The sequence below is a fragment of the Vipera ursinii genome, assembly GCF_947247035.1.
Source record: "Vipera ursinii genome assembly, chromosome: 6".
Classification (NCBI taxonomy): Eukaryota; Metazoa; Chordata; class Lepidosauria; order Squamata; family Viperidae; genus Vipera; species Vipera ursinii.
Window position 1 is genome coordinate 42,995,611 of NC_139515.1, and position 26,627 is coordinate 43,022,237.

General features: G+C 36.3%; 1 protein-coding gene across 10 annotated transcripts in view; it reads right to left on the reverse strand.

Moving 5' to 3' along the window:
* Positions 1-26,627, reverse strand: part of GRIP1 (glutamate receptor interacting protein 1) — a 341,679-nt gene that overhangs the window by 110,230 nt on the left and 204,822 nt on the right. For all 10 annotated transcript variants that reach the window (XM_083365574.1, XM_083365572.1, XM_083365568.1 and 7 more), the window contains exon 2: positions 1,648-1,728. In XM_083365574.1, coding sequence (XP_083221700.1) covers positions 1,648-1,728 — 81 coding nt within the window. The remainder of the gene's footprint in view (positions 1-1,647; positions 1,729-26,627) is intronic.

Genomic DNA, 26,627 nt, shown 5'->3' on the forward strand with positions numbered 1-26,627 from the left:
TTTACCAAAGCTACCAAGGTTTACAAGGAGCAGGCAGACAAACGACGTTCCCTTCAAAAACCATTTTATGTTGCACAATTACTTTATCTTTCAACTAAATACCTATGGTTAAAGTTGCCCAGCAAAAAATTGGGTCCAAAATTCTTTGGCCCTTTCCCCATTATCAGGATCATAAACCCTGTGATAGTGGAGTTAAAACTTCTATGATTGTTGGGGATAGTTCACACAGTGTTTCATTGCAGTCTTTTGAAACCTGTGTCAGAATCCACTTTAAGACCTATTCTAAAAGAGTTGCCTGGTCCAATGGTGGTAGAGGGAGAGACGCATTATGAGATAAAATGTATTTTTGATTCTAGGCTGTACAAGGGAAAGTTACAATACCTTGTCCAGTGGAAAGGTTACCCCCTTTCAGAGGCTACATGGGTGAAATGTACAAATGTGAAGGTGGAAAGATTGACAAAAAAGTTTTATGATAAATACCTGGAAATAACTGGAAAAAAAATCCAGTATCATCTTCCAATTTAGTTCAGACCAGCAGGTTAAACAATGAGAACTCTCCTGAATATGTAATGTTTTATGTGTTAATATTCACTGATGGTTGGATAAAATTCTTCTGACAAATTCTATTAAAACTGAAAACAATCTCAGTCAATGATGCCCACAATTAAACTACATGCCCTTCTCTCTTTTAAAATTCATTTCCATTGATTCCATTGATGGTGCCTTCAAGGTTCTATTATTTCTATTGATTTTTGTAGCTCTGTAACATTCATAAGCTTTCTGGGTTTTCTGTGTGTGTGTGTGTGTGTGTGTGTGTGTGTGTGTGAGAGAGAGAGAGAGAGAGAGAGAGAGAGAGAGACAGAGACAGAGACAGAGAGACAGAGAGACAAAGATATACATGACTGAACCCAATACAATTGAATCATGTGAAGCTTTATCCTCTGTTTTTACTAGTTTTTCACAATCTTAAATATATTTTTGCTGGATTTTAATCAACTAAATTTCTCCAATGTATTATTTTTTTCAGTGTAAATGTTTCTATGATCCTGATTACTTTAAGTAATGTTCTACTTCCTATCTTCTGAAAAGTTCACCTGACATTTATGTATTTAAAACTCAGTTTTACACAGAGAGAGAGAGGGGGGGGGGGAAGAGAGAAACATGATTCAAAGTAGCTAACTATGAAATTCAGTACAAAAATATAATTACAACCTTATCACTACTTAAAACTCATTTAATAAAAACCCCATCTTTAAACTTCACATTAGAACTTTACTTTTCAATAGATCAGTTCAAATGGCAAACGCCAATTTTGGTAAAAGATAGTGAGATTGCTGAGATTGCTCCCCATGGGTATCCCCACTGACTTTGCCTGTAAAAAGCTGGCAGGGAGTGTTAGAATTGACAAACACATTGACCATGGCTAATTGTAGTACAGCGGCAGCACTGAAGCAGCACAACTTTACCAAATTTCAATCCTCCAGATGTCATGGGTTGCAGATTTTGGACCCATTTTTTGTTAGCCCATTTAAGGTACATAAGATTCCAAAATTGTTGCTCTTTGATGCACCATTTCACCCAATTGAAAAATTACAAAAAAAATCAAACAGACATGCAAATTTTAGTAGTATATAAATACTTATATACCTGGAATGCTCTGCCTTCTTATAGCTAGCGCTCCATCAGGTGGCTTTGACTGGTTTGCAGATTTAGTATATGGACTGTCATCTGAAACACAGAAAACACTGACAATTTCATTTTCAAGGTTGGGCATAATTCTCAGCTGAAGTCCTCAATGTATTATATTGTTGCTCCACAAAATAAGAAAAAATGTTGAATGTTAATAGAAGAGTTAATTTTAATCTGATTCTCAAGCAGCTTTTAACATACTATAAAATATTTACACAGAAGGCCTATTAGTTACTATTTGCACATTTACATGCTTTAAGAAAAATGGGGGAGAATCTCAGAGAATAAGATTATCTCAGATGTTATAGCAAGGTGCTAAAAATAATAACAATAGGAATGTATTTATTTTAAAAATTATGAAAGCTTTGGAAACGTCACTTTTCCCTTTACTTCTTTAGGTCTTAGAATTCTTTTGGAAATCACTTCAAAGTAGCAAAACCATTATGGAAATTAGCTTAATTATTATAGAGCTGGTATCCATTTGCCATTCTTATGGGAGAGCTTTCTCCTCTTACAAGGAGCAAAAACGATTAGATAGCTGCAACTGGGCCCTCGGCCAAGAGATGCCAAGAACTCAAAGCAATCTCCATACAAAATTACACAAGAATAGAAGAATACATAAAGTCATGAATAAATAATTTATTACTACTGCAAAAGGGCATCCTTTGGCTAAGATGGGCAGATGGCCCTCCATTGGCAGAGGCTAGCTCCTTAAGGTCATCCTGGAATGGATCTTCCAACTAAATGAACATATCAGTAAGTCATATAGAAGGATCTGCATTTGATTACTCATTATCATAGCAATGGGAATGACCTTCTTCACAATCCTGTTGCAGAAAATACTATGCCTGGGTTCTGTTACCTGTCTCTTTGAGCAACAGACATAAGTTCATTGATGTGAAACAGTGACATTGTTTTTTTAGTGAATTATGCACGATTCATCACGATGCACCTAGAGATCAGCCTCATGTGAATTCTTTTCCTACAGCAGTGCAATTGTTGGTTAAACTTTTTTATTGGTTTATCAAAATATAAAAGAGAAAGAGAAAATTTAAAAAAGTAATAGAAAACTAGGAGGTCAGGAGAAAGAAAAAATGGTGTAGAGGGAAAAAGGAAAGAAAAAGGCACCAACGTCCAACTCTTTTTAGCACAGTAGAAGATAGCAACATTACAACCTACAGTGCCTACTGCAGTGCAGTTGTCAAGTGCAGGAAAACAGGAATCCAGGCAGTTCAAAGGAATACAGGTTTATTGTACGCAGATTCTTGTAGAAAGCATTAGCATACAATAAACCTATACTCACTACTAATGGTCAAAGCAAATTGGCAGCAGGTAAGAGTCAACAGAATTAAGTCCCCTGGGCTGGGGAAATTATGATCTCTTCAGACAAACCGTATTCGTTCTCATCATATCACTGACTACTGCGAGAAAGGCAATTACGATAGCACAAAATATGTCACTTTGCAATGTTGTCTATTTTTTCAAGGGCCGAGGGTTTTCACTGCATCAATATAGTTGCCAGTATTAGAAACAGAAAATAAACACACAAGCTAAATACCCAGGAACTAAGCAATGAAACCATTTTATTGAAACCACATGTAAGCACACAGACAAAATTTTGCAGACGTCTGCATCTTTGTCTACAGTGGAAATAAAATGACTGTGGAAATACATTAATTGAGCTGCATGTTTTTCAAAAACCTCCAACTGCTTGTGGTCCTCCAATATTATTTTTAGCTGCATTATCACCAGTAGTTGCTGCCTTCATGCATATTTAACAATATAGACTGACTGTCTTCCACCATTCTGCATTATTTCCTGAAAGCTTTCAGTAGTCTGTGTTTGTGCCTATTGTGTATATTTTTTTACATTAGCTTTTAAATTTCAACCGTAGCAACCAGTCCTAGTACTGTTCTGTTTCACTTTACTGAAAGGAATAGATTAATAAAAATAAAACACAACAAGATTTATACAATCTGAAACCAGAGTATGACTAATAAAAGTAGTTTCTTTTCAAGACTAAGTACAGCTAGTCCTCAACTTACAACAGTTTGCTTAGTGATGGTTTGAAGTTACAACGCCACTGGAAAAAGTGACTTATGACCGTTTTTCACACAACCTTTGTCATAGCTGACACAATTGAGAAAGTATAGCCATTTTACTTTTTGCTTTCCTTGTGCTTTTTTCTTTTATATGGGATTCTCAGATGTAGAAGGGGGGAAGGGGGAATGCTTGAGTGTTTTCTGTTAGCCATAATATTTGCAGCTGGATGAGGACCAAGGTCAATGTTAGATAAAGTTTTGACAGTTGAAAAGTTGGGAGGACAGTCCACGTTTTAGAATAATTGGTGAATGTGTGATTTATGACAGCCTTTCTGTGGTGGGAATTACAACTTGTTACTTTGTATCAGGGGAAGGGAACTTTAGTCTTGGGTTCAACTATGTACCTGCCGACACTTTGTTTCCTGAATAAAATAAATAAAATAAAATTTCCTCAAAATTTATTTGAGGAATAAATCTTTGCCTTGAAGTTCTTTTAAAAGCTTTCATCTATCGGAACCATGACACAACCATTGCAGGATCCCCATGGCCACATGATTAAAATTCAGATGCTTGATTCATATTTATGATGGTTGGAGTGTCCCAGGGTCTTGTGATCAAGAGTCCTTCTGACAAGCAAAATCAATCAGATTCACTTAACAATTGCAGTGATCCCCTTAACTTCTGTGGCAAGAAAAGTGGTAAAATGGGGCAAAACTCACTTAACTTTTTCACTTAGCAACAGAAAATTTTGGGCTCGATTATGGTCGTAAGTCAAGGACTATCTGTATACAATAGCTACTTTAAAAAAACTGACTGTCATTCCCTAAGATGCAGGAGTCAGGTCTGTGTAACAATGATTCTGTCCTTGTTTCTTTCAAAAATATTTCCAACCTCTTTATGGAGTACATTTCATTTAGCAGCTCCATACAGATCTTTAATTATTGACAAAGCAATAAGATTGAATGTTGTATGTATACTCACACACAAAATATAAAGAGATTGCTAAATGCTGTTTATTCAATATAAAGTTTTATAATTAGTATTTCTACTTGATAAACCATGCAAGAGCTGTAAGATAAGGGTACCTATCTGTTGTTTAAACCCTAAGCTTGACTATATTATGATTTGAGAAAAAGTGAACCTCATGTGCTTTTTTGGCCTGGCACTAATTTTAAAATATCATGGCCAAAGAATGCTCACCTACTGAGAATGTAATTGATTTGTGCAATAGTCTTGTTATGATTATGGTATGGGTACATAAATCTACAGAGGTTACTATCAAACAATGATCAATAACCCTAATCCATTTGGTGGAAAAGATACCATGAGACAGATGAAATAAGTGGACATAATCAGTTGACAAACTTGCTGTTGGGCAAATATTTTGGCAGACAGAAAAGGAACAAAAGCCCAGAACTATTATTTTTCTACTTAAGTATACGTTACAGTGATAGAAAAATACAATTTCTATTTTAAAGCCTTTTTATATGTAATAAAATAATAATAACTTATTACATTTATATGCTGTTCAATTCCCAGTGACTCTGAGCAGTTTATAAATTTTTAAAAAATCAAAATCAACAAAAAAGAGAGTAAAGATGGCAAAAATAACAAAATCGGTTGTACTGTATACTTAAAAAACAAAAATAAACATCATACAATCTAAAAGTGGTTTCAATCAACCTAGCCAGAGTTCTAGATAAAGAACTAGGTCTTCAGGGCCCTCTGAAACCCAGAAGGGTGAGAGAACACTCAGATCTCAGGGAACCTCATTCCAGAGGGGAAGGTGTTGGTAAACAGAAGGTTTCTGGAGTTCTGATAGCTGAAATTATTTAACTGACAGAACTAAGAGAATACCAACTCTTTCACGCTGCATTATCTGGGCAGATACTATGAAAGAAAGGTATTTCCCCAAGTAACCAGCCCCTCTGCCTTTGTAATACTACATGGAAATGATCTTTGGACATGCAGGGAGAGGGAGAGGAGGGAGAGATGAGGGGAAGAGGGAGAAATGCTGCTTACCCTCAGATAAGTGAGAACATAGACTGCAATTGCATAATGGGCAGAGAAAGAAGCTCAGAAGGGACACTAACTTCTCAGATGGTAAAGGAGATGGAAGGAGATATATAATTTCAGACTTGCAAAATTCTGCTGTTGTAGCCTTGCAGTAAAGTACAATTAGCTATCTGGTTGAGTTTCCTGTCTGGTCTATCTGGGAAGGCTGACATCAATCTTGCAATTCTGAACTCTGCCCGCTCCCCATCTTCCAAGGTTATTCCCACATACTATAAGAGCCATGAAAAGGTTAGGCAGTGATTAACACCATGAATAGCACAAGAAGAAAGCTGGCAACCAGTGCAGCTTGAAAAGCAGAGGTGTTACATGGACATACCAAGGCTTATCCATCACTGCCTGTGCTGCTGTGTTCTAGACCAGTTGATGCTTCTAGATGCTCTTCAAGGGCAATCCCAGGTACAGCATATTGCAGTAATCAATTTGTGAAGTGATCAGAGCATGGGTAACTGATTGAAGAGCCCCCTGATCTAGGAGAGGACATAGGAGGTGCACCATATGGAACTGTGCAAAGGCCTATCGGCCACAGTTGTTTCTTTCTCATCAAGTGGCAGCTGTGAGTCCCTAAAGATCCCCAAATTGTGTACCACTCTTGATGGGGAAATGCCATACAATTCAAGATCAAAGATAAACTATTCAAAGATCTGGGCAGCCCAATACCCACAGCTGGTCTTTAGAAAACAGTTTTCAAACAAGCTCTCTCTAATTTAGGAATGATATTTTATCTATAAGCATGATCCCAGAATATTTTCCTAATCTTACATAAGATCTGACATCTGCTTATCAGGGAATATTTTATTTCTGAGCAAACTTTCCTAAGACTATGCTGTCAAACAACTTGTGCCTGATAAAGATTCCATTCTAATTCTTTCACAGAAAGGCAGCAACCAACATGGATTAATCCTGCAATCTACCATGCATGCTGGCATCTCACTGAGCCAGGATATTTAATTAGCCTTTAGGAACTATGTGAAACTTGGCCTGGGATTTGCAAGAGGGTTTTGTGGTACGTAAGCCAGAGACCAGCATTAAGCAGTGAGCTCCTTCTATATCAGGGGTGTAAAACTCAATTTCATTGAGGGCCACATCAGCATTTTAGTTGCCCTCAGGGGGCCGGGCAGGTGTGGCCTGGGTGGGCGTGGCCTGCTGGGTGGGCGTGGCTAGAGTGCGTATGGCCTACTGGGTGGACTTGGCCAGCTCTACATCGTTCGCATCAAGGGTGCCTATGGGGGCCTGGGCAGGAGTGGGACAGATCTGAGGGTCTCTGGCAGAAGGAGGGTCTCTGGGCCAGGGACAAGGCAGTGGGGGCCGTTCCCTCACTGTTTCCAGGATGGCTTTGTGGGCCACATGAAACCACTTCGTGGGCCGGATCCGGCACCCGGGCCTTGTGTTTGACATGTCTGTTCTATATAATAATATTAATGAAAACAATATCAGATGTTTTTACCTCTTCAATTCTCATTGTCAGCTAATTTTACAGCCTGTAAATTTCTGAATATTTATTCAAGTGCTTGTTCAGTGTTAGTGCTAATATTCATAAAAATATGTTACACCATGGTACATTTTACACTGGAGCTTTAGTATGGTATCTTAATCAAAGTACACATTTAAAGATGAATTTTTTTTCCATAAAAATGCAAACTGCTTTGGAAAAAGTAAAAGGCTAAATATTAGAGGTTTATGAAGTGGATGAAATACCAAACAAAAAACAAAACAATTTATAACACTTTTCCTTGAAACATGTTGAAAAGCTACCTATATATGAAGAGCTGAAGATGATTTTAAGATTATACCAGTGTCAATATTTCCAGACAAGGATATAAAAGTGGGTAGTGCTTTCACAAGAAGAAATTTTAAAAGTATCAAAAATCAGTGATGATTTGCCTTAACATCTCTACCACACTGGAAAAAATACAAAAAGAACATATAGGCCCAGCATTTTCATTCAGATGCATAATGTAGATGGCCAGAATTATCTGCTTCATAAACCTGTAAAATGTCAACAATCTGTTATTCACATAAACTGCCCTTTCTCACTCAGGCTTGCCAGGGAGTTAGTGGGCAAACTGTCAATGAAGTCACCTTATGTTTCGGAGGTTCAAAAAATCCAATATTAAATTACTAGTGGCTTCTAACACATTTCAAACAGTCACTCTAAATAGCACATTTAGAAATCCAGAAACCTTATTTTATAGTCCTGCAGTTGCAGTTGATTCCAGTTCCTCAATATTGCTGCATTTTAAAGTCAATTTTATGGGAGGGAGGGAGGGAGGGAGGGAGGAAAAGAGAAAAGAAAAAAGAGAAAAGAGAAAAGGAAAGGAAAGGAAAGGAAAAAGAAAAAAGAAAAGAAAAAAGAAAGAACAAAAACACAACACTTGGAGTTTGGGGGAAAACAATCATTCTTTAAATGCTATAATGTTATAGACCAGGGGTCCCCAACCTGTGGTCCATGGTCCACTAGTGGGCCATGAAGGGTTTGCAACTGGGCCGAGCAGTGGGTTTGCACAAGTGGTGCACTACATTTAAGTGAGCGGCAGGCACATGTGCATGCCACTCATGCAAAGGGAACTGCACATGGAGGCACATACTTGCTGGTCACTTGCGCAGAACCATCCCCTCTTCCCCCCGCTCCCCTCCTCCAGTCTGCAAAGCCGGAAATGTTGGGGAACTTTGTTATATACAATTTCCAGGATTCCCATGTGCAAGTTTAATACATCTAAAAGACACCAAACTGGGAAAGATAGATTAACAGTTTAGTAAGAGTTTTATTTTTTGTAAAGATTTACCATATATTTTAGATTTAGATGTGGCACAGGATATTAACTTTATCATAAAGTTACTGATATATCTTGTACAGTAATGTCAAGTGCCAAATATTTCTTTAAAAGCTGCTTCCAGCTCTTCCTTGACATTTTGTCAAATTAGTCACTAGATTACTCAATATTTCATTTGAAGATCTTCTAAATGTTCAATTAGCTTTCAGCAATAGGGCTTATTGTTTTGTTAATTATAACAGGAATCAGTTGAGACCTAAAAATAAAATGTTAATTAAAGTAAAATTATTAGTTTACAAAGATACAGAGCAAGATTTGTCCTCTTTTCTGAGAACAATCAGGAGGTAAAATATAGTACCATGAAACATTTTGCTTTCTTCTATGAAGGGGCAGAAATATTTGGCTGCTACTGATTAAAAGTTCCCACCAGGACAGAATAAAACAGAATTGAAGAAACATTTTTTTCAGTTAATTGTCTGAAAGATATAGGAATAGAATGAAGAAGAAAGGAGACAGATCTTTCTTTTCAAGAATCCTTTGTACAGGATAGAGTTACTCCATAATTTGCAGAAACCCAAGACAAATAACCAATGAGCTTCCATAGTCAAGGGTGGATTTTAATATGGGTCCAACATTTAACCAGAGTAACTGGTTCCTTTTAATGGCCAACGAGGCCATATATAAGATCTGGTGAAGTTGGCTGCAAGTTATTATATTTGTACATTATTGTTAATAGAAGTTGGTTATAAATAAATAAAATGTTCACCACAATGACTTGCATATGAAAAAGGGATGTTTCAAATAAAGCTCTTTCACATGCTTCACAATGTCTTTTTGTGAATTTTCATTTCATCTTAATGAAAGCCGTAATCATTGGATCAAAAATATGCACAAATAGCTGCCACTGAGCTGTATTCAATATGGAATGAAGCGCAAATAATAGGCCCTAATGGAATTGCTCTTTTCAGCAATGTGGCAGTGTTAATGACCTTTTGAATGGGAAGATGTTTTTATAGCTAACTACTAAATTACCATGCCAAAGTATGATGACCAGTGGATAGTGTAATCCAAAATATCTGGAAGATACCAGATTGCCTACTTCTATTTTATGGGATTGTCCTTTAGTTCAGATGCTAAAATTTAATCTGACTATGACTCAAGTCTCTGATTTTAGTTAGACACAGAATACTGAAGCATTTCATTTAAATCAACTCCAAATTCCTCCACAGAAAAAAACAATAAAGCAAATATTTTCTCAAGTCCAATTCAGCATCTGATGATTACATCAACATGTCCTTTTCATTTGACTTGATTTGGTTTCTTGAATTCTGATCTAGTCTTTAGATGGGGAATTTCCAGTGGTTTCCTATCCATGTACTTTTTCAAGATCAACCAAATTAGACCAGGAGTCACTGCTATATTTCATAAATATCTAGTCACTATATAATAATAATAATTATCTATATCTATTTCTTCAATATAAACTACTGTAGTTGAAAACAAATTATACACATTATTTGAATTCTGATTGTAGATATTATTTTTACCAAGTGACCTACAGTGAGATTTTACTGAAACTTCAGCCTTTTTCAAACCATGTGTCCAGGAGGATTAATACACAGTGAGGATGAAACATGCAACAATGATCCCCAATCAACATGTACAAAATGTGTGCATATTTCCTGCAACATAAATTTGCTAATATGACTAGGAAGTAAATGTAAGGGGTCAATGTATATATTTATTCACACCCTGCAAATTTTTCTGGACTGAGTGAAAAAGAACTTCTAGCAACTCTTTTTGCTATGCAATGATTTCACTATGAATAAAAAAGAACCATAGCCTTGAACAGCCAAAAGTTCAGTTTCTTTCCTGAGCAATAAAAGGGTCCCCTGATTTGCTTTGTTTTTTTAAAATGCAATCAAATATCTTTGTGGCTAATTGCAATAGGTTCTCCACTGCTGTGGATAAAAACATTGTCAAGCAGGTCAGGCTATTAAGACTCTCTCCTTGCAAAGTGTTTCCTCTTCCACAGCAATCTCTGTGATAATGGAAAGATACTTAAAGAAGAGAGTCAGAATTCCTATTACCAGCAACAATATGCATGCATAATTAGTGGAGGGGATCAGCTAGAGAAAAATTAACCATTCTCTTCCCTCTTTCTATCCACATATACTTTACAGAGAATCTTTCCTCTTCGTTTAATCAGGCAGGACAAAAAAAAAGGGAATGGAAGGCAGATGCCTCTGAGCTTTCATGCTCCAACCTTCTGGTCCTGAGCTAAAAAATAAGTAGCAACACTTTTTCTGAAGTATAGTATAGTAGGTTATACCTCTACCCTCTGCTCAAGCTAGCCTATAAATAATGTTTTGTATGTATCTCTGGACCCTTTCATTCTAAAAAGGATTTAGACAGATTAAGCAGCTGGTCCATTTGATGCTGCTCCATTTAATGATACCCTACATCTATAATATTCATTAGACCCGTTTGGTCGGTTTTCCATATTGATAATTTAAAGTACAAGTACTAATTATAAAAATATAATAAACATCTTGCTCAGGTTACCAATAAACCCCACACTTTTTGGAATATAACTGGTTTACATTCCTTTCTTTCTGAGATGAAAATTAATCATGAATTGAAAGGCTAAACATGCTATGTTTTTAATGCAAACATAAACATTTGATAAGTATCTCCAGCAATACCTATAAATCAAGCTTTACCAAAAAGCCTGTCCTGGTCATCCAAAACATTTGAGAGAGGTTACATTAAAAAAGTGAAGTCTTTGAAATGACTAATGACATTAATAAATGGGATATAGGTCACATCATAACTATTATTTAATTTGTATTATTTGAAATAGAAATGATAGTGGAAGCAGAGAATAACATTTTGTACTTTCTTTATATTTGTTTTTTATACCCTCTGATATTTCTGTTTCAAAATTTGATAACAAGATGAGGCAAGGATGGGCTTATTACCGTATAAACCAAGGGTTATATGGACCCCCCCTCTCTCTCCCCCTCCCTCCCTCCCTCATTGCAAGCCTAGACACACTTGCTAAGGAGAAAGCCTTGTTGAATTCAAATAGCAATTACTTTGTGAACATATTTACATTATATCAAATACAAAAATGATGGAAAATGATGTTCTGTTATTATCTAAATGTTAAAAAATAAAAGTATGAGAAAGTAATGTTGATACAAAGATATTTAATCAAGGCTCTTTATGTATTTTTCACTTGACCTTTCCCACATATTAGATTGTATTAGATTGTATTGCACACTGTAAAATACATGCATGAAATTTTGATCTTTTTACGATTCACAGATTTCCTCAAGATGAGGAATTTTCATAGGGATTGTATGAAATTAAATTAAATTAAATTTCTACCATTTGTAGAAATTTTGGGTGCAGTATGTATTATTTGGTCACTTTTGAAGGAAAGCCCTTGGTCCCTTTGACTTCCATAAGGCAATAGCAGATGCATGATATGATATCAGGGTTGGAATGTAAGTGTCATCTGCATTTTAATAAATTTCAGATAAAATTTCCTTCAGCTGATCTTAGAAGAGGATTGATTTTATCATTACTGCTTTTTTTAAAAAATATTTTTATTGCCATTTTTATAATTTTAATTTGTTGTAAACCATCAAGTCTTTTGATTTGGGTGGACTGTAAACAAGGAAAAATAAACAAATGTTACAAAAACCACTTTTTTTCACCTGCAGATCCCTGTTTTAGAATTTTGATGCTAACCATAATTGGGCAAAAGTTTATTTTAAAACATTTTATTTTACTTCCAAACATCTGAATGTTTCCATATGAAAGAATTTATACCTTTGGGAGCTACAGTTTGCATTTGTCATGTCCAATGAACCTCATCCTAACTAAACTGTAGGACAGCAATTCCAGTGTTTTCTTTACATTAATAATAAAATGCCTGTCCTTACGATGGCTTCACTAAGCTTTGCTTCATTTAAAAGAGGAATTCATGGTAACATGAAGAATCTTCCTTCACTATGAACATTAGTTAGCTGATAACCAATATCTATTTCTTGCATAGATGTATACATACCCATCTCATTGTTCACTTTTTGGAATGAGCAATGTTGTGCGCAAAGCTAAAAAAATAAGAACATTAAGCAAAAGAAATTATCTATTTATGAACATTTTTATGTAGCACAATGTTCCGAGGTTTGAATTGGGCCAGGAGCAAATCAGCAACTAGAGCACCAGTAGCATAGGGAAAGATTGCTAGATCTCCTGTCTTCAGTTTGCATTCTGAATCAACTGAAGTTTTGGTGTTGACTTCAAAATCACATGTAGAATGCAATAAAGACAGGAGGAAAAAAAGAACAAAATAAAAACAGCTTAATTCCTGACAATAAATTCCTGCTGTCAGGGTTTAGAGTAAAAGGCATTATGTTGTAAAATGCATACTTATTTTTGAAAGTTCAACTCAGTATAAAATTACTAAAACCAAAGCTAGCAATAATGTCACAAATTAAAATTAAATTAAAACCTCATACTTTAATGCAAACAAAAAGTATAACATAAACTTGTAATATTTTATTTATTATTTATAAAAAGCAAAGCAAAAACAATTCCAATGGGAGGATTTATTTATTTATTTATTGTAATCTGGATGAATATATATTTATTAATCATGGCAAGTCTTCATTGCCTCCATTACACAAAAGCAAGGAAAATTTAATCTTTGTACAGGATAGAGTTACTCCATAAAGTAATGTCACTTTAGTAAAATGTTTGATTCATTTGTAGGATTGGGAGATTTTGAAGTGATATAGGGAGTGAAATAAGTGTTAACTTTGTACCTATTCTGAACTTTATTTTGATAAAAAATGCAACAATTAAAAAAAAGTTCCAAAAATGTGGACTTTGCTACTGAAGTTCTGCAGTTCAGCGTTTATCAGAGGCTACGACAATGGGATGGGGATGGAAAACTACCTAATTGTAGGTCTTATAACTATGTCTATATCTGTTTTGGACCCTGTTATCCTTCTAGAAATGTCATACTGGTAGATTTTGGGCCATTGTACACATGCAATGCATGGAAGAATGACTGAGTATTGCATACAATTTGGCATAATCTTTATTTTTTTGACATTCATTATCCCATGAGTGTTCCCAACATAGTGTTCAGCATAGTTATTATATTACTAGAATCTTTCTGGATTTATTATTTATTTATTCATTAATTTTATGTAGCCATCATCTCACCAAAGGTGATGTTGGATGGCACACAACAAAAGGTAAAATAACCAATATAAAAAGAACAGATAAAAAGCACCTTAATTAATATCATAAAACCAAAAATACTAAGTATAGGTAAAGGGAAGACAAAAATGGAGTCATCTAGACCAGAGATCCCCAACCTTTCGGGCACCTTGCACTGGTTCTGTGGAGAAACATTTTTCCATGGGCCAGAGAGGTTTCATGTGCTGCCTAAATCCTACGGATGGGGCTTTGCTTGTTTGTGTGGCCCAGTTGCTGGCATGTTGTGGCCCAGTGCTGGTCCATGGACTGGGGGTTGGGGACCCCTGGTCTAGACAAGTCTCCAGATTCCAAATAAACAATCAAGGATGAGACAACACAGCATACAAACTCAAAAAAGTTAAACAGTTGTTTATTTTCAGAATTGGAAAAGATAATTGTAATGTTCAAATGAAATAAAAATAAAGTACTATCATGTTGTTGTTCATTCCTTCAGCTCTATATGAAATCCCCTCATATTCCATTTCACTTTTAACAAGTACATTTTGCATTTCTCTTTGCATTAAAAGACAAAGCTATTTTCTGTATTAGTTGGTGATGAAATATGACAAGTGTCATACATTATTTCATTTTAATTCTGTTGAAACGCTTTTTATACAATTTTAGATGACAACTAACATCTAAATATTTAGATGTATAAAGATGTTTAAAGAAGCATAAGCCATACCCATTATTTTATCTTATTAAAACACATTTCTATTTCCAATTTTTCTCAAAAGTATGAACAAGGCTGGCAATGTATATTTTTGCACAGTAAAATGTTAGGAGCAGTGTTAGCTTTGCTTACTTGTGTTCGAGTCATTTTGTGCTACCAGAGATTGCAAGGATTGTCCTGGAAAACCAATCTTCTATGAGTAGTAAAACAATTCACTACAATTCTTCTGTTTGTTAGACTACTAAATACACACTTGTTTTGTTGGTCTATTTCAAAGATGCATAGAATATACTAATCCATGAGAATGAAGTATTTATTTGAAACTATTTATCAACAAGTCATATTATACCGGTAGTAACACTGAACAGAGTAGTGCTGCTTAGTACTTAGTGTAAATATTAGTAGGAATTACAAGGACTATCTGGCAGGGACCAGCCTCAGAAAGAAGCTAAAATCTAGGATTCGTAATATGATTAGTTCAATAGGTCAGAAAAGTTGAAAATAAAAGAGGAATGCCATCAGAAACATCTTGAGCTTTCGGCACAGCAAAAAACAAAAGTTTTCTCTGTTCAGTTGTGTCCAATTCGAGGGCACGGTGCTCATCTCAGTTTCTTGGCTGAGGGAGCCAGCATTGTCCAAAGACACTTTCCATGGTCATGTGGCAGAATAGCTATATGCCAATGGTGCACAGAACCTTTTTATCTTCCCATCAAAGTGGTATCTTTTAATCTACTTGCATTTGCATGCTTTCAAACTGCTAGATGGGCAGGAGCTGCAGCAGGAATGGGAGCTCACCCCATTGTGCGGCATTTGGGTCTTGAACCCAGCCTGTCAGCTTTTCAGAAGACAAGCTCAGGATCTTCAACCACTGAGCCATCACTCAGCACAAAAGAATAAGACTACTATATCAGGAAAATAGGTGTAGCAACCCTAGCTAACAATTATCCAAAGTAAATGTTGGCCAATAATTGGATTGCATATTGTGTTTCTATTGTGATGAATATTTTAATTAGAGGTAGGCAATAACAACATTATAAATCAACTGGACAAAAAATATGTAGACAAATAATTATTAAACCAAGCCCAAATTAATGGTTATCTAAATTAATGGGGCATATTGCCACATCATTGTATTTTAAGACTGAAATTCATTGTAGTGCATCTCAATAACAATTTATCAATCAAAAATTTAAGGAATATAGCCACATATGGGGACAAGAAGGCAAAATAATCTTTATAGTAATTTAAGCTGTTGGAAATCATATAGGAAATGGAAAAATGTAGATGTAACAATGGTGACACTTAATTCAATATTCACATACAATCAAGCATAACAATATATGAAGTATTAACATGTAACATAACATGTCATGTTATGTTATTCATTACAGTTTGGGATTTATAACTGCTTCATGGATGTTTTAAATTATTAGAAATTGAGCAACCAGATTCTCCTAGTGAATTTATTTAAACTTAATTCTCCAAGAACTGTGTATTACCTTTGCAATTACTATATAATGGGAAGTAGCAGCATAATTAATATTACAATTTGAATTTCAGCTAAATAAGAAAGGATATATCAATTCTTCTCCCTCCTGATACTACAATACTGTATCCCAAACTACTTTGCAGATTCTTTTCATGCATTATTCTTCTGTTTCATGAAGTTTGGTCTAAGGCATTTTACTGCTGAAACCAAATGGTTGCCCCACAGATCCAAATTTATTTCCACAAACTGCCTCTGGTGGTGGTGCAGTACAGAATGGTGTAAATTCTCCACAGTGCAAGAGAGCATATCAAATTTAAGAATACAGACCATGGCAACTGATATTCACAACTTTTCCAGTCCAAATAGGCTGGAGGATTTAGGAACATTTTTATACATGAGCTTTTGAAACTATTTACAGCTTGGGTTCCAATAAAATCATGAAATGGTTTCATGAGCTACTTCAACTCCACATTGTTTTATTGATGTTTTTATTTAAAAGACTTAAATAACCACTCATCTGGAAACACACAACATTGGATAGCTCACAACAGCAGTAAAAATCAAAATGGAATAAAAGCAATAAAAGCAAATGCCTGGCACCACCACCATTGTTCTCCAATGCAAAAACTCTACTATCTGTAGGCTTCAACCTCACTCTATCCCAGATTGGGAAGCAACCACTCTTGAAAGCCTTCCAGAAGGCTAAGTGGCTGGGTGAAAGAGAAGGATGTTCTACATAGGATGGTATGGAAAATGCCCATTTCCTAGATCCCTCTAAATGGCCATATTTAAGAAATATTTCTGATCTGATGGAATAAGCTGATAATTTTAGGGACAAGCAATCCAGCAAATAACTTGCTCCCATGCCATATAGGGCTTTAAATATATGAATCAGCACCTTGAATTGCACCTGAAAAAAGGGAACTAATGCAGCTTGTACAACAGAGATGTAATATGTGAACACTGCACATGACTTTTTTTTGAACCAATTGTAACTTTCAATTGAAGTTTAAGAGCAGTCTTACAAAGAGCAGATTGCAGTAGTCCAACTGAGAAGTGACCAAAATGTGAGCGATAATGAGCATGAGTTCTTAGTCAAGGAATGGGTGCAATTGGTGCACGACAGGAATCTGTGCAAAGCTACTCCTAAATTTTCAAACCACACCCCTTTTTGTATGCATTGCATGGAAAAAGAACAGGCCTTTGCATAAGATTTGGAGAACAAATGATAAAACGCAACCAAGCCCAGATGCAAGATTTGAGAAGATCTTTCAAACAGATTTACTATAAATCTGCCTGGAGGTAGTTACTCTTACAGTTTACAAGGTTATATATTTTTGAACTTTAGAAATATAATCTGCCTTCATGAAATAGCACAAAATATGGTGGCTAGACTCCTGATAGGTCAAACCCATCAAGTCAGAAGAAAGTTACTTTGAAATCATTGCATTAGTTATAGGCTGAATTCGAAGTGCTGGTTATCACATTTAAAGCCCCTTACAACACATTTCTGAGATATATTATGCAATGTTTTCCTTTCCAAAATCCTATCTGTTCTGATCCTCTAGAGCAGGGCTTTTCAACCCATGGTATGTGTACCACTGGTGGTACTTTGGCATCTGGCAGGTGGTACACGTACAACTGGTTAAAAAATACTGTTAAAAAGTGTAAAAAAGATGTAAAAGTGGATGAGTTGAAGCAGTGGCAGTGCCAAAGAGGCCTGGGAGAGAGTCATCTGGAGCTGCAGTGTTGCTGGGGCTCTGATGAGAGACCAGGATCGGCACTCACGGCTACAGCTGATCGGCGCTTCCTGTGGCCTGGGGATAGCCAGCAGCCACACGCAGTCTTCAGGCGGAGAGTCAGCTGGAGCTGCAGTGTTGCCGGGGCTCTATTGAGAGCCCAGGATCTGAGTGTGTGGCTACAGCTGATCGGCGCTTCCAGTGCACCCGGAAAAGGAGGAGTGGAGGAGAGAATAGAGGATATAAAAGGAGGAGGGGGAGAGAGAAGAGGATATAAAAGGAGGAGCAAAACCAGTGCTTTTTCATTGTTTTTTTTGGTTTGTAACATTTTATTAGATTATAGAATAAAATACAAAAATACAAAAGCAAATAGTAGGACACAGTGGGGAGGAAAAAGGGAAGAAAAGTGAGGGGGAGAAGGGAAAAAGAAAAGGCATTGACTTCCGACTTCCTCTGTTGCAGTAGAATGAACCATTAACATAGAACCTTCACTTTTTATTTTTTCATAATAGCATAAACTATGTAGCCATTTCTATAACAACAAATCAATCTAATCAATAAAACCCAAAATCCCTCCCCTTTTTCCCCCCTAGTCATCAGGTTTTTGACACCTTGCTAAGCATTGGTGGTACTGCTATGAAAAAGTTGAAAGGCCCTGCTCTAGAGAGGGCCTACTTCAGGTTCCCCTCCTTAATATTATGGAGCACCTGATTCCTCGATTTTCTGGTGTCCCTTACTTGACTGACATTTCAAAAACTCATTAAAGCAGGTCTTTGACCCTGAAGTTAATTTTAACTGAATGGCACTCAGATATGTTCAATTTCTATTATTGATTTGTTTTACTACCTAGATATGCCCTGTTCCTGATTTGATTTTGTTGTATTCACCCAGAGTCCTTTTGGACTTGGGCAAGTGATAAATATTGTAAAACAAACAAAAATACATAATATTATTTATTTTACAATACCTACATCCTGACTCCATGCAGAAGGACATAGGGTGAGGTGCCACAAATTCATTTAACATTACTAAGTATCATCAAAGCATGTTAGATTTTTGATCTTGTTCAAATATCATGGCAATGGCTATAGAGACATAACACTAAACCAGAATATTTTAAACAAAATTTGTTGGATAAGCCATATGAGTTCTAAGCCAAAAGCCAAAGATCAGCTCAATGCTTGGTCATTAAATAATTTATATAAGTTATTTATATTAATTTTATTAACAGTTTTAAAGATAACATAAAACCTTCCACAAACTAATACAAAATAAAGAAAACAATGAAGGAAAGAAAGAACTACAGAAAGGATAAAAAGAAAAAGAAACAGCTTCTGTTTTCTTTGCTGCAAAGACAAGTATGATAACAAAGTTATCTTTTACTCTGTAATTACAAAAAAACTCACTTTATATATTATCTGTTTTGTTTCCTATTCATTGAAATAGTAAGATATTAATTTCAGAAAACAAGTCTACAAGGGGTTTCCAGTCAGCTATAAATCTAAATGTTGTATTTTCTATAATCAAGTAAGTTAATTGAGCGATTTCTCAAAGTTCCACCATCTTCACTATTATGTGTAATGTTGAATCTTTTCACTTTTGAGCATATATCCTGTTCTATTACTTTTTTCTTGTGGTCTATTAGTCCCAAAAGAAAAATCTGTGGCTTGCTTCAATTGTGCTTTAGTCTTTAAAAATCTTCTGAATTAATGTATGTATTTGAATCCGTTTTTTTGGTTTTTTACATGGCCACCAAACATGATAAAATTTCTCTGTTGTTTATATTGCCAGCAAATATTCAAAATACCCCTACCCATTCTAGACATTTTTCTGGTTACAAATCCGAACAGTAACATTATTTTATAAAAATTCTCTTTAAGATTAGAACTTTATGTAAATTTCAACCCCTTCAACCACATATTTTTCCATTGCCTGTTTGTACATTGTAACCGTTTTTTCACCCATTTTATCATAATTCTTTCATTTATCCTTTCTTTTGTTTCATATTTCAATGAAAGTTTAATGTTCGTCATTAGTACACAATTCTTTTCTAAACTGTCTTACATTGTTCAAAATCATACAATCTTTTATCTGCTTTGTGATAATTGTGTATATAAAAAATCATTGACAGTATATCCTTTTATTGTCGAATCTTCACACAATTTTATTTTACAATCCTGTTGACTGTACATCAAGGTAAGTTAACCATGAATCTTTACTTATCATTTCTCATCTATAAAAGATTTAAAGCCACAGAAATGTTTTTGGGCACAATCTAAATTTATATTTATTCCTTACTCTAAGAATAGCTCCACTGATATAATTATTCTTAAAATCAACATAGAATAGAATATTCTTTATTGGCCAACTGTGATTGGACACACAAGGAATTTGTCTCCAGTGCATAAGCTATCAGTGTACATACAAACAACAAAGTGATATATCATAAGTCATAAGATACATTCATAAATCATAAGATCCAAACAACAAAGTGTTAAATCATAAGATACCAGTAGGAGAAGATAATAGGAAAGATGAAAAGGATAATAGTAATACAGACTCACTATATGGGTAAATATCCTTAGGCATGAAACAGTGCTGTGGTGTTTAACAGAGTGATGGCATGAGAGAAAAATCTGTGTTTGTGTCTATTGTTTTGGCATGCAATGCCCTATAGTGACGTCATGAGGGAAGGAGTTGAAACAATTTGTGGCCAGGATGTGAGGGGTGTGTACATATTTTCTCTGCCCTCTTTCTGCCTCGTGCACTGTACAGGTACTCAATATTACGTAGCTTTGTCATATCATAGATATCCATGCCATTATTCAATAATGATACTGGTCTGTAATTTCTTGCTGATGTGAAATCTTGTCCCTGTTTAGGTATTAGTGTTATATCAGCCTGTTTCCAAGGCTCTGACATCTTTCCTCCCTGTAGAATAGAACTCATTGTGTTTTGTAAAGCTGGTAAAAGGAAAAAAATATCTAAGTCATTTAGATCATAAATGTTAATAGAGTAGATTTCATAGTATTTGAGCTATATAGCTCAGTCAAATTACATAACACATTGTTTTAAAAAATTAAATGTGATAATTGGAGCAAAAAATGCAGAGGAAATTCTGCAACTAGGGCCATTAGAAGTAGAAGCCAGTTTATTACTTACAGTCCCTAATCACATTTCTCAATGCTTTTCAAATAGCAATGAATGCTTAATCTAGAGAACTAATTATTTCAAGTAATAAAACATAGTTTAAACATAGATAGAAAATAACCATATTGTTCTAAGAAAAGTCTCATGCCAAAAAGTATGTATGCTGTGTCTGAGAAACAATCATGGTTTTTCTCATACATTTGAGCCAGTGTTGTTGTTAGTTGCGAAGTCGTGTCCATCCCATGAGCCAGTGGTGGGATTCAAATATGGAACAACCAGTTCTCTGTGTGGATGCCACTCCCGGAAGTCCATTCTGGGCCTCGGCAAGAAAAAATTAGTTACTGGTTCTGCCGAAGCAGTGTGAACCGGCTGAATCCCACCACTGATTTGAGCCTATAAAAATTCAGTTTAAGGCAAAATTCATTGATGATTATGTTTATTGATAAATAATTAATTGGATAAATAATTGGATTTTTCCACTGAAATATTTCTTGTTTAAACCAATTTTCACAATGTTTCTGTTTCCAGCAGTCCAAGACCTTAACAAAATTCTTTGTAGATTCTAAAAATGTTAACGAGCTACTTATAATAAGAACCAGACAATCTGTGACCCAATGGGTCATCCTTTTAGAGACCTGCTTCCCTTCCCAGCACATCTCTAAGGGCCCCCTCTTTTTAGGGAGGAAGAGGGTTCACCCTTTAACTGCTGGTGTCCCCTACTTCACAACCAGGCATCCAAGTTGTTTCCTCATCCTTCTCTCACCACTTAAAATATTTCAAATTTCAGTTCCAAAGCAGCCAATCACTGCTTACCTGTTGGATTTTGCTGAAAGCTGATTGGGTTCAGGGACCAGAGCAAAATAGGAAAGAGGATAGAGTATAACCCTCCCATCTTCCTTTGTACCGTGCAACCAACAGGTTTCTTTGAAGTGTAGTTGGAAAGAGCAATGATGCTGAAGCAACAATAACTTCCCAAAATTTTATTCCAATGGGAATCATGGTCCTGGCATTCTGTAAGTTAGCTCATTTGAGTTACCTTGGTTCGATTATTATTATTAATAATAATAACAAGAATAATAATAGTAATAATAATAGAGTTGGAAGGGATCTTGGAGGTCTTCTAGTCCAACCTCCTGCTCAGGCAGGAAACCCTATACCTGGGGTGTCAAACTGCTGGCCCACAGGCTGGTTGCATCATGCAGAGGTTGCGCCCACCCCAGCTTTGGCAATGTGAAAAAAATTCGAATGCGTTGTGACACGTCACGTGGTGCACCGAGTTTGACATCTGTGCCTTATACCATTTCAGACAAATGGTTGTCAAGTCTTTTCTTAAAAACTTCCAGTGTTGGAGCATTTCACAACTTCTGGAAGCAGGTTGTTCCACTGATTAATTGTTCTAACTGTCAGGAAATTTCTCCTTAGTTCCAGGTTGCCTCTGTTTTTGATTAGTTTCCATCCATTGCTTCTTGTCCTGCCTTCAGGTGCTTTGGAGATTAGCTTGACTACCTCTTCTTTGTGGCAACCCCTCAGATATTGGAACACTGCTATGATGTCACCCCTATTCCTTCTCATCATTAAACTGGACATACCCAATTCCAGCAACCGTTCTTTATATGTTTTAGCCTCCAGTCCCCTAATCATCTTAGTTGTTCTTCTCTGCGCTCTTTCTAGAGTTTCAACATCTTTTTTACATTGTGGTGACCAAAACTGGATGCAGTATTCCAAATGTGGCCTTACCAAGGCATTATAAAGTGGTATTAACACTTCATGGGATCAATTACAGATGTTGGAAATGCCATAAAAAGGAAGGAACATTTTTATGGAAAAAATCTGGAAGGAAATACATCAAAATATTTTAAAAAATCATAAAAATAAATTTTGAGCCAAAACTGCAAACATTTGTATTAGACCTAATTTCAGAAATACACGTGAAAAACATCAAAATTTACTAAGATATAAGTTGAGAACTGCAAGAACACATTTGCCCACAAAATCATACTGCAATGGAAAAGTTGATAGTATACAGCAGTTTATAATGGGAGTTCAAGCAGGAATTGCATCCTTATATATGACACATTACCCAGCAAGGAAAAATTGAGACTTCTGATGTGAATTGCACTCCTCTATCAGATATGATGCACTGTGGGGCCCCATGGAGTCAGTATATGTGTTGAACAAATAGGTTTGCGAGTGTCTTTGCATTACAGGGAATAAAATGCACATGTTTGGAAAACAAATCTGCCATGACCGGATGATTGTGTTTCCCCCACTCTCTGGTAATTCTACAATGAAATCCATGAACATATAATTCTACAATAATTCTATAATTCTACAATGAAATCCATGAACATTTCCTTCCAGGGAGCTGAGGGGGTTGCTACCGGTTGCAGTAACCCAGGTGACTTCCCTTGTAATCTTTTAGCTGAGGCACAAATCGGGCAGCTAGCCACATAGCTTTCAATGTCCTTTTTATACTGATAGCCACCAAAATTGCCTTTTGACCAGATGTCACATTTTCACAAACCCAAAATGGCCCACAGACTTCAAATCATGGCACAGTTGCATGAATGTTAGTCTTTGGTTTTTGGGTATGTATGGTTTTCCTCCAACCCAAGGCAGCCCATCAGTCATGGTGCATAAGTTCTTATGGCTTAGGAACTCTAGCGCTTTTTTGAACTCAATTCTTGCTTGGCTTGCTAAAGGTTTTTGGAGCTTGGCTTGTGCTTGGGTGGTGACTGTTGCTGCCAACTGTTCACTCAGCATGAGGGGTTTTGTTACATCACTCCAGGTGCTGTTGTATTGTGGCATTCTGGAAAGTGCATCAGCTAGAATTTTTTTCCTCCCTGGCAAGTGCTTCAATGTGAAGTTAAATTAGTGGAAATGCTATGACCACCTCACTTGTGTAGGAGTTAATTTCTTGGGCGTCTTTAGTGCTTCCAGGTTCTGGTGGTCAGTCCACACCTGGAAAGGAATTTTGTTCCCTTCCAGGAAGTGCTGCCAAGTAGAAGAGCCCATCACACTATGTATGCCTCTTTCTCCCAGACCGCCCACCTTTGTTCTGTTTCTGTGAGCTTTCTTGATGTGTATGCACAGGGTTGTAATGCCCCCTCATCGCTTTCATGCAAAAGTACCACCCCTACAGCTACATCACTAGCATCAGCCTGAATCACAAAAGGTTTGTCAGTGTCAGTGTGTCTCAATACCGGTTCTGTGGAAAAAAGTCTTTTAAGACTTTCAAATGCGGCTTGACATTCTACTGTCCATTTTAATGGTTGGCTTGGCTTGGGCTTTCCCTCCCTTCTGGTTTTCAATAAGTTTGTAACCGGCAATGCAATCTGGGCAAAGGAGGGGATGAACTGCCGGTAAAAGTTAGTGAAGCCAAGGAAACTTTATAACTGTTTTCTGGTGCAGGGCACAGCCCATTCCAGAACTGCTCAAACCTTCTCGGGGTCCATTTCTATGCTGTTTGGTGATATGCAATATCCCAGATAATCAATTCTCTCCTTGTGGAATTCGATAGTTTAGCATAAAGGTAAGCTGTCGGACCTTTTTTAGGACCTCCCTGACCAAGTTTACATGCTTGTCCATGGTCTCAGTGAATATTAAGATGTCATTTAGGTAAACAAGCACCCCCTTGTACAGGTGCTCCTGTAGCACTTCATTTATCAATTGCATAAATACTGTGGGTGCTCCTTGTAACCCAAAAGGTAGGACCCAAAACTGGTAATGTCCTAAGGGGCAAATGAATGCCATCTTCCATTTGTCCCCTTCTTTTATTCTGATCCAGTAATAGGCTTCTCTGAAATCTAGCTTTGAGAAGATTTTCCTTTTCGATAGGTAGGATAGCATGTCTTTCATGAGGGGAAGAGGGTATAGATTGCTTTTGCTCACTGCGTTCAAAGCTCTATAGACTACACAGAGGCAAAGAGTCCCATCTTTCTTTTCATGGAACAGGACGGGGGCAGCTGTCTTTGTCTTTGCTGGCTGAATAAAACCCCTTGCTAAGTTCTTGTCTATGAATTTCTGCATCTCCTCCAACTCTTGCAGGCTCATGGAGGACAATTTTGGTTGGAGAGTTTTGGCCTCAGGCAGATTTCTATAACACAGTCTGTGTCCTGGGGGGCGTATTTCATTGGATCTTTCCTCATTGAACACTTCAGCCAGGTCTCTATATTCCTCCGGTATCTCCAGTAATTCCTATCCCTCCCCTACTGCACCTTTCTTAACACTGGACATATTTTTATTTTATTTTTATTTTATTAGATTTATATACCGCCCTTTCCCGAAGGACTCAGGGTGGTTTACAGGGTATTTAAAAACCAAACCAATACAAAATACAAAAGTTAAAAAACAATTTAAAAAGATTAAATTATCCCTAAAAATAAAAACCCCAGTTAAAAATTCTCAGCCTGGGCCAGAGAGCTCAAAGAGCCAGGTCTTCAGGTCCCGGCGGAATGAACGAAGTTCGGAGGCAGTCCTAAGCTCCACAGGCAGCTGGTTCCAGAGGGCAGGTGCACCCACAGAGAAGGCCCTCCCCCTGGGTGTTATCCGATGGCAATCTTTTACTGGTGGCACCCTGAGAAGACCCTCCCTGTGTGAGCGCACTGGACGAAGGGAACTTAATGCTGGCAGCAGGTGTTCCCTCAAATATTGAAGGATATTTGTGAACAATAGACAGAGAACCTAATTTTAACACTGTCTGCGATTATAGACAGACCATGTGTAAATGATATCATAGAAGAGGAACATTTTTTTCTCAGTAAGACAGAATGTGATGGACTACAATGAAATGACAGTTCCCAGGAAGAAGGGAGCACTTCCAAGGAAGACCCAACTCAGCCCAAAGCTGGACTGGAGAAAGAGCAAGTGATTTAGGACAACCACTCCATACAATCTGCCAGGGTATATCCATTAGGACTAGACTAGTATAAGTTTAGTCTGGCAAGATTCTATCTATATGGTGTGAGCAAATAAAGAACTGAACTTTGGCAGGATTGTTTTGTGGAGCTGGACCTTCCACTGAAATGGATCTGAATGTGGATTTCAAAACAGGAATGATATGGGAAAAGATGATATCCTGGCTATATTAATATAATCGGCTGATGTCTTAAGGAACTTACAAACAACAAATCAGAAGAATGACTTGCATGACTTTCCTCTATTGGATTTACAAAAGAGACCTGTTAAATTTTGGAAGGATTTTGGAGAAGGGACAAAAGAAAGAAAAAAAGAAATTAAGTTTTAGGATATTACTTGAAGGGTTTAAAGACCAAGATTGTTCAAAGTAAAGTGAAGAATATGATGCTGATTTATTTGATTGGGGTTAAAATACATATATTGCTACCTTTGATAACCCTTAATGGACTTTTGCTAACCAGGACTAAATAATGAGGCTTTAAGATTTTGTTTATAGCTAAGAGATGAGATATGGGAAAGAGAGATCATTTGATGCATTTTAAGACATGATAATACACTTCTGTTGAAGGGGAAAGTAATTTTTTCTAGAAGATGATTCTTTTTTTGTTTGTCTACTATATATTTTTTTCTTTTCTAATTTCCTGTTTTTTTCTGAGCTTTCTATTTTTTCTTTTTACTCTATTTTTAGTTTGTATTAGCTTTTATATTTTTAATTCTAACATTTAATAAAATTATTAAAAAAGAAGATATTCAACAAACTTAATAAAAGAGATTTTCTCTATATACCAGTCATAAAAATTC